General features: G+C 31.1%; 1 protein-coding gene across 1 annotated transcript in view; it reads left to right on the forward strand.

Moving 5' to 3' along the window:
- Positions 1 to 12,064, forward strand: part of LOC126885355 (odorant receptor Or1-like) — a 66,497-nt gene that overhangs the window by 37,462 nt on the left and 16,971 nt on the right. The window contains exons 2-3 of the mRNA XM_050651912.1: positions 3,463 to 3,673; positions 6,702 to 6,998. Coding sequence (XP_050507869.1) covers positions 3,463 to 3,673; positions 6,702 to 6,998 — 508 coding nt within the window. The remainder of the gene's footprint in view (positions 1 to 3,462; positions 3,674 to 6,701; positions 6,999 to 12,064) is intronic.

Here is a 12,064-nt window from a genome sequence, read left to right on the forward strand (position 1 = left end):
CTATAGGTACAAGTATTCAAAAATAAACTACCTTCGTCATAATATGATGATCAATAATCATCATTCATAATAAAAATCACTCAAAGTTCAAAATCGGTTTACGTTAAAAATGTATTTTCTCGGCTTTTTTTTAATCCATAAGTTACTTAGTTTGATATTAATGATATTTTTTATATGAAAACCACAATCCTCAATAGTATTCACTATTCAGGTAGGTACATTAGTCACAAAATCAAATATAAAAGGACAAAGGTGGTCATAAAATTGATATCTGTATCTGCTGAACATGTGTCGCAAGTCGCAAGCTAGTAAATGCAAATGCAAACAAATTGAAGAATTCTTGAAAATTTACTAAACTCTATTGCCAAATCTATCCGTATAAAATTATGTTAAAATTATCAATTATGTTAAAAAAATATTTATTATCAGAATGCCATAACAATTATGTTAAAATCTGATAATTATGTACAAATCGGCAACCCTGAGTGGACCTCACCTCGCGAACCTTCACCGAAGAAGTCGAATACTGTTTTATCGGCAGGAAATTTGAGGGCCTCCGTTTTCTGGGATTCACAAGATGTGATCTATACTAACTTCCTGTAAAAGGGCAAAATGATTACAGGGCTTTACTATACCGCATTATTGGGCCAATTCGACGCCGAATTGCAAAAAACAGCCCCAACCGGGGAAGAAAAATGCGCTTTATATTTTAAATGTTTACATAATGGTATTCAACGGTTGCCAACGCGCGCTTTTCAGATTTTTTTTAAATGTCAACTTTTCGTTGACATTGTGAATCAAAAAGCCTCCTTTATTAATTCATTCCAGAACAAATGGTTCGTTAAGTACCCCAGGCTGTGGGTGAAAAAACGTGATATAATTCAGGAATTTTTTAAACCTATCAGGTGTTGTAAAGGACGATGCCAGGAATAACTTCTACTAAAATGTAACCAAAAATATTGTGCGCTTTTTTTTATTGCGATTTTCATTTATTAAATTTGCAATTTTTAATGATTTTTAATTTTGCAGCTTAGGATATTGATTTTAGAGAAAAACTTTTTAATAGAAACTTGTAGTAAATTAAAAAACCTACAATTTGAGGTATCGTTAGTTTAATTTCGTTAATTGGTTATTGCAAAACAGCCTGCGAAAAGTCCAAAATGGCCGTTTTTTACAATTACATTATTTATTGTACAAATATTTTTTTTATTTTTTAAAGCTTTAAAATGAAGATCTTTAAATTCCAAACATAAAAAAAAATTGTAAAACCATATTAACGAATTTGTTGCTTAGATATTATAAATTGTTTATCCCAAGAGGTCAAATGTCAAAGGCTATAACTTTTTGAAAAAAAAATCGTAGAGAGTTGGTGAAACATCCAATCTTCTTCTAAAGAGTTATATTTTCATATTCTGATGTAAATAAATGAGTAAAACATTTTTAAACCTCTAATTTTTGGGTTTGAAAATAAGGGGGCAAATTTCGTTATAAACATTTAGAGCTGAAGCGGCCCTGTACATCCTATGAGTTTCTATCTTACAGATTATTGTTTCTGAATACGAAACGAAGATTTATAAAAAAATAAAAATTTTCTATAACCAACTGAAGCCGAGATAATTGTTTTTTTTTTCTTAAATCGTAGTGCCTTTATTTACAACAATTAAGAAATTATTTTACAGTCATTGACTAAAGAAAGACTTATATTATGTTAAAATAAAAATTATTATAAAATATAATTACATTTTATTATTAAAAATTATTTTTAACGTCGTCGGTGCTTTTGCAAGCGGCCGAATTTTGCAAATCGGCAAACCCGGCTCGCTTCAAATCCGCGCGATCGGAAAATTTTTACGTAACTTGTATTAAATTTTGACAGAAAACAATTTAATAATATTACCATTATAATATACAGTCTATTTACCACTGTATTTGTTTTTCTTGATAAACTTTTATATGTGAAATCCAAAACGAATAGTCACTACAAGAAGAAAAAGTTTTATATTGTATATTATAGTAAGAAGTAACATTATTATTATTATATTTATATAACGATGAAAAAATTAAAAATATAGGTATATATTTCATATAATATATGTATCATTTTTGTAATATTATTTCTTCAGAAATGAAATTTCACATATAAAAGTTTATCAAGAAAAACAAATACAGTGATAAATAGACAATATATTATAATGGTAATATTATTAAATTGTTTTCTGTCAAAATTTAATACAAGTTACGTAAAAATTTTCCGAGCGCGCGGATTTGAAGCGAGCCGGGCGATTTGCAAAATTCGGCCGCTTGCAAAAGAACCGATTTTAAAAATAATTTTTAATAATTAAATGTAATTATATTTTATAATAATTTTTATTTTAAGATAATATAAATTTTTCTTTGGTCAATGACTGTAAAATAATTTCTTAATTGTTATAAATAAAGGCACTACGATTTAAGAAATTAAAACAATTATCTCGGCTTCAGTTGGTTGTAGAACATTTTTATTTTTTTTAATCTTCATTTTGTCTTCAGCAACAATAATCTGTAAGTTAGAAACACATAGGATGTACAGGGCCGCTTCAGCTCTCAATGTTTATAACGAAATTTGCCCTCTTATTTCCAAACCCAAAAATTATCTCGGCTTTAGTTGGTCGTAGAAATTTTTTATTTTTTTATAAATCTTCATTTCATCTTCAGCAACAATAATCTGTAAGTTAAAAACTCATAGGATGTACAGGGCCGCTTCAGCTCTAAATGTTTTTAACGAAATTTGCCCCCTTATTTTCAAACCCAAAAACTATAGGTTTAAAAATGTTTTGCGCATTTATTTACATCAGAATATAAAAATATAACTCTTTCGAAGGAGATTGGATGTTTTACCAACTCTCTACGATTTTTTTTTCAAAAAGTTATAGCCTTCGACATTTGACCTCTTGGGATAAACAATTTATAATATCTAAGCAACAAATTCGTTAATCTGTCTTTACAATTTTTTTTTATGTTTGGAATTGAAAGATCTTCATTTTAAAGCTTAAAAAAATAAAAAAAATTATTTGTATAATAAATAATGCAATTGTAAAAAACGGCCATTTTGGACCTTTCGCATGCTGTTTTGCAATAACCAATTAACGAAATTAAACTTACCATACCTCAAATTGTAGGTGTTTTTTAATTTACTGCAAGTTTCTATTAAGAAGTTTTTCTCTAAAATCAATATCCTAAGCTGCAAAATTAAAAATCATTAAAAATTGCAAATTTAAAAAATGAAAATCGTAATAAAAAAAGCGCACAATATTTTTGGTTACATTTTAGTAGAAGTTATTCCTGGCATCGTCCTTTACAACACCTTATAGGTTTCAAAAATTCCTGAATTATATCCTGAAATCGACCTATTTTTCACCCACAGCCTGCGGGGTAAAGATGATTTTTTAATAGAGCTCGAATAAGTATAACATATCCCATTAGAGCCACTATAATTTACTTTTTTCATTTTCACTTTTAGGAATTCTCTATGGTGGGCTCATTATAGCTCAGATCACAAGTTTGATAGTTACTTGTAGAGGTGGTGATATTCAAGAAATGGTATCAGCGACATATCTTACTCTTACGAATGCATTTTCGTTAATAAAAGTTGGATTTGTTTACAAGCATAGAACACAACTTCTAAAGTTGATAGGTAATATACTATGTTTGTTGTAAATTACACGTATTCACTTAAAATGGCGTTGAAAATTAAAAGCCGAATAGAACAAGCCCGAGCTACTTTTGTGAAAATGAGAGCTTTGTAAATTATAGCATTCTTAATATATTGACCTTCGCGTTCGAATGACATAATATTGCTATATATCTCCAGTCCTACTATATGGAGTGGAAGAGTAGACTCTAGTAGCAAAGATTCCTCCCTAACGCCGCTTTGATGTTTGATGTTTGATTTTTCTTTCTCATTACCCTATATGTTAAGCCGTTTAGGCAGTGTAGATCTGGTGCTGTTCTGGCCTGACACCGGTTTGATTTTTCTATATCGTCATATTCTTTAAAACCTAAAATGTCGCATATGAAAAGAATTTTCTGACTACATCCTGTATAATATAATTGATGTGCTTTTCTGGCCTGACAGAATGTTTTAGTTTTTCCATATCATCATATTCATGATGTATGACGTATATACATAGTATAGAGAACTAAACTGATTTCTACTTCTGACATCTGAGTAATACTCGATACGCCAGTTCCAAAGAGTAACAAGTCCAAGTAAATTTTAATGATTTGGAGTAAAGTAGTGTAAAGTGCTTCAATAACAACTCTAACTCTAATTCAATAAAACTCTAAAATGTAACAACTGTACAATAACGTTCTGTGAAAATTTCACACATATTTATATTTTGTCATAAAACGGTAATTAATTTAGTTCCAAAGTATAGCAATTCAAGTTGTTACTCTGCTTTGTCGTATCTAATGATTGCTAACTTGTTACCCTTCGGAACTGGTGTTGGTGTATTGTACCGATTTCTTGAGAACTACAAGAAATATATGATAAAATCTAAAGACACGATACTGTTATAACATTAGGCAATTTTAATGCTAAGCTGGGAAAAGAAGTAACTTTTGTAAATATATTTGGAAAGCAGAGTTTGCATACTGAAACCAGTCAAAAACTTAGAGTTGCACAATTCGCAGCAGCATGTAATTATGTAGTCGACAGTACTAACTTCCAGAGAAAAAAATATCCATAAAGGAACGTGGAAAGTACCAGGAACCAACGAAGTCAATCAGATTGACCACATCCTATCTTGTGACAAACAGACAAATAGCCGAATTAAAAAATGAAATGTTTAAGGGTTTAAGGATTCAAAAACTCAACAACGAAATAAAAATACCAAAATGCTGTCCAACTACAACTTAAAAAAACCAAAAAGAAATACACTGCAGTCACAGTCAGACATCCCATGTAATTTAATTTTTGTGCAAACTGTGCTTACTATATTTATTTATTAAGCGCAACAGACCTTGTAGGCCTAGGGCTAAAATGTTTACATTTCTGATTACATAAATAATATAATAAATAACTTAATATAACTTACTAAAACTTACGAGGGTCGTTTTTTTCCAACCTCCGCTTGTCCACAAAAAACAAAAATGAAAGTTTATGGACCTATTCTGTTCTGTTTCTCTTGTAAGTCCATAAACTTTTTAGATGTAACAATTACCAGACTACACAACAAACATGAGTTCTCCGTATATCATAAACCTACCCATACTGACAACTATACACAATCCATCATCCCATCCTACACAACATAAATTAGCAGCCTACCATAGCATGATACACAGACTAACAGAAATTCCCATGTCAAAAAATAACTTCGAAATAGAACTGAACATCAATAAACAAATAGCAGTAAACAATGGCTATAACGAACAAACGATTAATACAATTTTAAACCAAAAACTCCATAAGAAAGCCCTGAAATTAGTCTATCCACCACCACAGAAAGAACCCAGTACCTTCTGCTCTATCACATATACTGGCAAGATAACAACAAAAATAGCCAGATACGTAAAAAAGAAAGGAATAACACCAGCTTTCAGAACTAATAACAACTTAAGCAAATATATTAAGAACAATAAGAGCCGAAAGAGAAAACAACTACAGAGTGGTGTCTACAAACTAACTTGTGGTGACTGTCCGAAAACTTATATCGGTCAAACTGGCAGAACCTTTGACCAACGGATAGCAGAACACAAAAGGGCTTTAAACAATAGAAAAACGGACACTTCTACATACGCACTGCACCTTCTAGATCATAATCATTCTTTCAATGAAGAGTTTCAAATTCAGCATATTCAAAATAAAGGCCTTAAGCTATCTTTATTAGAATCTATGAAAATTAATAAATTAAAAAATACAGATATAATTCTGAATGATCAACTCGAGACAAACAGCTCCCCACTCCTCAATCTCCTCAGTGAAAGACATTGTAAAAAGGCAAACACATTGTAAACTAAAACACTTGAGAAAGGCACTCTGACGAAACAGCTGTAGTCACATAGTTATAATAAATTTTGTGGAAGTATAGAAAACAAACGTTTTCAACTCACTTTGAATTAACATTAGTTTATTTAGTACTTTGAGTGAACAGTGTATTCAATTTTTTATTGTCTTCAATTTTGGTAAGAATAACTTTTTTGAAAAAGCTAATAGTTTTTGAGTTATACGTGAAAAACAGCTTTAAAACATGCATTTTTTTACGAAAAAATAAAATCTTTGATCTTTAATAATTTAAAAAGTATTGATTTATGTTAATAACTTAATATAACAAACTTTACTTAGATTTTGTCCCTCTATCGATTTATGTTATGGTATTATTTTTAATAAAATAATTTTCACCCCAGAAAAGGGGTGACATCCACCCCCAGGGTAAAAGCGCAAGTTGGCATCATGTCACCTTTGTTCCTTGAGGTATCCTTTAACTGCTCACCAATTTTCATGAAAATCGATGGAGGTTCAACGAAATCGGAGGTGAAAACCTTCAGTGACTGCACTAATAGCAGTTTCGGTGTTTCAACGAATCGCGCTTTTTAGATTTTAAGTCGTTATAGAGAAACATTGACAGTCTTCAATAAACGCCAACTTTTCGTTTGAATTTCAAACAAAAAAGCCTCCATTATTAAGTGATTGTAGAAAAATCTATTCTTGATTTAAGATACTCTTAACAGAGAAGAATTCCAACCCAGAAGCGACTGCCAACGTGACATATTAAAGAAATATATTAAATTATCCAAACTAGCAACTGCAGTCTTGCTAACAATTTCTATGATGACGTGCTGCTTTTGGGCTATTTACCCTTTCACTATGGAGGGAGGTCCCTTTTTGCCTTTGGTAGCCTACATTCCCTACAACATCGACAAGTCACCAAACTTTGAACTAACTTATGTGGGAGAGCTCATTGGAATCGCTGTAAGTGCGTTTTGCTGCCTTAGCACGGACACCTTAATCACAGGTAAGATGTTTATCCTTTTTAAAAAATTACAGAATCAGAAAATCACTTATACTAAACCATTTCTACAAAATGTAATTTTTACTAAAAACTATCTCCTGAATCTAACTAAACCCAACCTGAGTCAAAAATCGCCAAAAATAAATTTTTACATTGGAATTTTGCACAAATTTGACTTGTGCTTGACAGTTCCTGCAGAACAGTAGATACCGTGCCAATAAATGTGAAGACACTCAATCAAATTTTAGTCACGTTCTAAACTCAGTTGAGTTTACTTCAACTAGCTATTCTTACATTTTTTCACATTCATTTTTTCACTCTTACTTTTACTCTGGAAGTTTCTCTTGTCAACTTCTTTTTCTACCAGAGCCACATGGGAGTCCTTGCGCCTTTTCTGGACTACTTCGAGAGGATTTGAATTTGACAAGAGAACTGCCGGAGTAATTATCCTCCTTGACATGCCACTGCTAAGTGGAATCAGTATCAAGACCTCATCAACAAGCTTCCTCCACCACGTATGGATGGCAAGACACGATAGCATGGCACGATATTACGTTTAGGATGCAACAAGGACAGCTTTTGGAAGCTTTTTGAGGAGACCATCGGTGTACAGTGCTTGGCTGGGCTCAAGATCAACTAAGTTGACAGTGAAAGAGAGCTCCTATAAAAAAGGAGAATACAGAATACGTAAAGGTAGAGATGAACAAACGTCTTTAGAATATCTGAGTTAACTTTGGGGGACAAGTTTCAAGACTATGGACTACATTAAGGATTGGTCTCTACATAATGTCATAACACGATCAAAAATTCTATCTAGTAGAAAAAAGTCGAAAAATGTGTAGTAAAACAACAGAATCAAAGAAAACAATGGATAAAGAACTAGAAACAGCTAGATTAAACAAGAAGCAGTCAGAAATAATATCTTGGATATAAACAACAGCAAAATCGAAGAAATCTTCGAAGAAGAAAATAAAAAATGAAGACTACTAAGAGGACTTGGTAGTTCTCTTAAAGGCAAGAGACAATATGACGATAGTCAAACAGGAGATAATTGTACTCTTGTGAATAAGGACCAGAAAAAGCCAAATCCCCGTAATTAAGAAGAAGACAATAGCTGTTGTTTATTTCTCAGCATTTTGCCACAATAGTATTTATGTATTTAAACAATTATACAGGGTGTAACAAAAATACAGGTCATAAATTTAATCACATATTCTGGGACCAAAAATAGTTCGATTGAACCTAACTTACCTTAGTACAAATGTGCACATAAAAAAAGTTACAGCCCTTTGAAGTTACAAAATGAAAATCGATTTTTTCCAATATATCGAAAACTATTAGAGATCTTTTATTGAAAATAGACATGTGGTATTCTTATGGTAGTAGTATCTTAAAAAAAAATTATAGTGAAATTTGGACACCCCATAAAAATTTTATGGGGGTTTTGTTCCTTTAAACCCCCCCAAACTTTTGTGCACCTTCCAATTAAATTATTATTGTAGTACCATTAGTTAAACACAGTATTTTAAAAACTTTTTTGTCTCACAGTACTTTTTCGAAAAGTCAGTTTTTATCGAGATATTTTGAATATTTGTCAAATCCACCACATATTTGTATATGGCTAAGTACGATTATGGAGGCTTGGTAATACAGTGGAACCTCGATAACTTGGATTAATCGGGACCGCGGCCGATCCGGGTTATCGAAAATCCGGGTTAGCCGGAGAGCATGGTAAAAATTAATAAAATACGGTATACTTATAGATAAAGTCCCTTATAAGCAAAATAATATGAAATATATATGCACAGTTACCTATGGTTGTATATAGTTTAGTATAGACAATATAGTATAGACAATATAGAGTATTATTCATTTCTAGGTAAAAAAACTCAGTCAGTTTGGTTGTGTCAATTTCGTCTGGTCTTCCATCGGAACGTGTTATGTAATTTAAGAACAGTGACTCTTTCATTGTTTAAAAGACCATTGTTTAAAAAACAATTTTTTAAAAGACAGTTGAAAATAAATAAAGGAATAACAGGTGCCTGTTGTTTGCGATAATGAACGTCGCTCTGCCGCCGCCGTGTGCATGAGTCATTTTTACCATCATATAGTTCAAATTACACAGATACCCATTATCTCTCAAATATTATATTATGATTGAAGGGAAGTTTTATCAATGAAATTCGATATTTTTAAGACATTCCAGAAGCGGCTGCAGATAAAATGTTTTAACATAATACATACATTTTTATTGTTAAAATGTTTGTCCGATGAAAATCGGTCCGGGTTAGCCGGACTTCCGGGTTATCGGGGGCCGACTTATCGAGGTTCCACTGTAATATGAAAATTTATTTATGATTTACATTTTTAGGTATATTTTGAACCATATTAAAAAAGAAGTAATATCTCGATAAAAAGTGCCTTCTCGAAAAAATACAAAGAGGCAAAAAAGTTTTAAAAACACTGTGTTTAACTAATGGTACCGCAGTAAAAGTTTAATTGGAACATACACAAACATTTGGGGGGTTTAAAGGAACAAAACCCCCATAAAATTTGTATGTAAACATATTAAAAAAGAAGCCGCAACTCGATAAAAACTGCCTTATCGAAAAAATACTAAGAGGAAAAAAAGTCTTAGAAATATTGAATTTAACTAATGGTACCACAATAATAATTTAACTGGAACGTACACAAAAGTTTGGGGGGGTTTAAGGGAACCAATCCCCCATAAAATTTTTATGGGGTGCGCAAATTTCACTATAATTCTTTTTTAAGATGTTCCTGCAACAAGAATGTCACTTGTCCATTTTCAATAAAAAATCTCTAATAGTTTTCGATATATTCGAAAAAATTTTCATTTTGTAATTTCAAAGGGCTGTAACTTTTTTATGTGCATATTTGTACCAAGGTAAATTAGGTTTATTCGAACTATTTTTGGTTTCAGAATATGTGATTTAATTTATGACCTGTATTTTCGTTACACCCTGTATATTATGTCATATACAGGAACAACAACCTTTCAAGATTTTTCCTATATAAATATGAAAATAGTTTTCTACTTAAACGTACTTAAATTCGTTATTTCATAAGCCGGCGGGTTTAAGAAAAAATCGTGAAACAGGCCAATTTTAATTTTTAAATTATGATTTTTTGACGTATATCTTGTTTTAGTGGCGTCATCCATCTGGGCGTTATGACTTAATCGATGATGTTTTTAAGAATAAGGGCCATGTGCCAGCTCATTTGAAAGGCTATTCAATTCTCTATTCAATAATATAAACATTAACACAATTATTTATAGAGGGTGCGCAAAAAACATTTTTTGAATTAAATTAATTGACACAAAAAGAAGAATGTATGTAATTTATTTAATTCAAAATTCAAAATACTTTCTACTGTTGACAAAATGAACAGAAAAAAATGATTATTTGATAAATAAACGTTACTTTTCCCTTAAACTCAATGTTCAAACTGCCATGAGGCAGTGGGTTACAGTTTAAATATTGAATTTAAGCGAAAAACAATTTTTATTTGTTAAATAAACATTTTTTCTATTTTTTTACAGCTCTAGAATGTATTTTGAATAAAAAAAATTACATACATTCTTCTTTTTATCATTTAATGTAATTAAAAAAATTTTTGTGGATACTCTGTGTAAATAATTATGTCAATGTGTACATTACTGAATAGAGAATTAAATACCTTTTAAATGAGCTAGCACAAGACCCCTATTTCCATTTAAAAAAATCATCGATTACGTCATAACGCCCAAATTGACTTTATTAGTACGGTACGATGTATACGGCAAAAACCTGTTTCAGGATTTTTCGTTAGAGTCGCCGGCTTATGAAATAACAAATTTATTCCAAACATTTGCATCATACTGTATAATGGCTGTCTTTGTACCATAATTATTATGTCAGTAAAGTGATACTTTATTTTATGAGCTTGAAATTATGACTTTATGACCCAAGAAAACGAACTGAGCGAGTCAAGTGACCGGCGACTTTTTTAAGGAAATGGTCCTCAACATACTAATTAATATACACTGCAATCGTGACCCTTTTTTACCCTCTTTGGTGTTTTAACTGCCGTCTGAATTATTGACAATTAGTCCAAAGAAAGAAAGTAGGTATTCCCGTGACTTTGACCAGATGTGACAATTTTTTTGAAATTTATAGACCTTGATAACCCAAACCTCTATGTTTTCTGTAATGGGTTCAGTGTACCCACTAAAGTAATAACATTTAATGCCAAAAATGCACTATTTTAAAAACTTTCGCGTACCAGTAAAAAGTAAAGCAATTTAAATAACTTAAGAACTCTTAATAATTTTTATAGCTATTGTAAAAAATGAACTAGAGCCTTCATGTTGCGTAGAAAGTTGTGCTTTATGGTGTCAAAAATATCAATTAGTTTAAAAGTTATTTAATTTATTTATCAAAAAAACCTTTTTTGCAATAACATAAATCAGAATAAAATGATCTTGCAATGATTCAACGGGTAGGTAGCATAAGTAAGCCAGAGAGAGAAAGGTATTCTAACAAAAGAATTTAAAAAAAGTTAGAAACCACATTTAATCACATTTTTAACCACGTTTTCAATACGATAAGACCCAACTTTTCACGAAATATCCAGGTTGTTGGTCCATTCATATAAACTCAAAAAACAAAATGTTTACAAAACATAAGACTACAATACGATTCCGATATATGCTCACATTTGTACCTCGTCCTCCCCTCCCTACAGGGTGTCGCAAGTTTAACTTAAGAAAAACATTTGTTTTTTTTCCACCAGGTATAAGTACAAAAAAGAAAAATAAAAATATATATCATTTACAAAAAAGAAGTTTGAGTAAACCTTTGCACAACTCTGTAAATACTAAAGAACAATCTAAAATAATAAAAAAAATTAGCGGAATTCATTGATCAGTCCACGAAAAAATCAACTATGAAAATGAGCATAATTTTCTGTATCCCTAACTTATGCCTCCCAGTGTACATGTTTCTATCGACTTGATGATGCTGAACTCGATCAAAAGCTACCTCGTAGTCCATCAAAACCTATAA

This window comes from Diabrotica virgifera, chromosome 5, assembly GCF_917563875.1.
Source record: "Diabrotica virgifera virgifera chromosome 5, PGI_DIABVI_V3a".
In the NCBI taxonomy this organism is placed as follows: Eukaryota; Metazoa; Arthropoda; class Insecta; order Coleoptera; family Chrysomelidae; genus Diabrotica; species Diabrotica virgifera.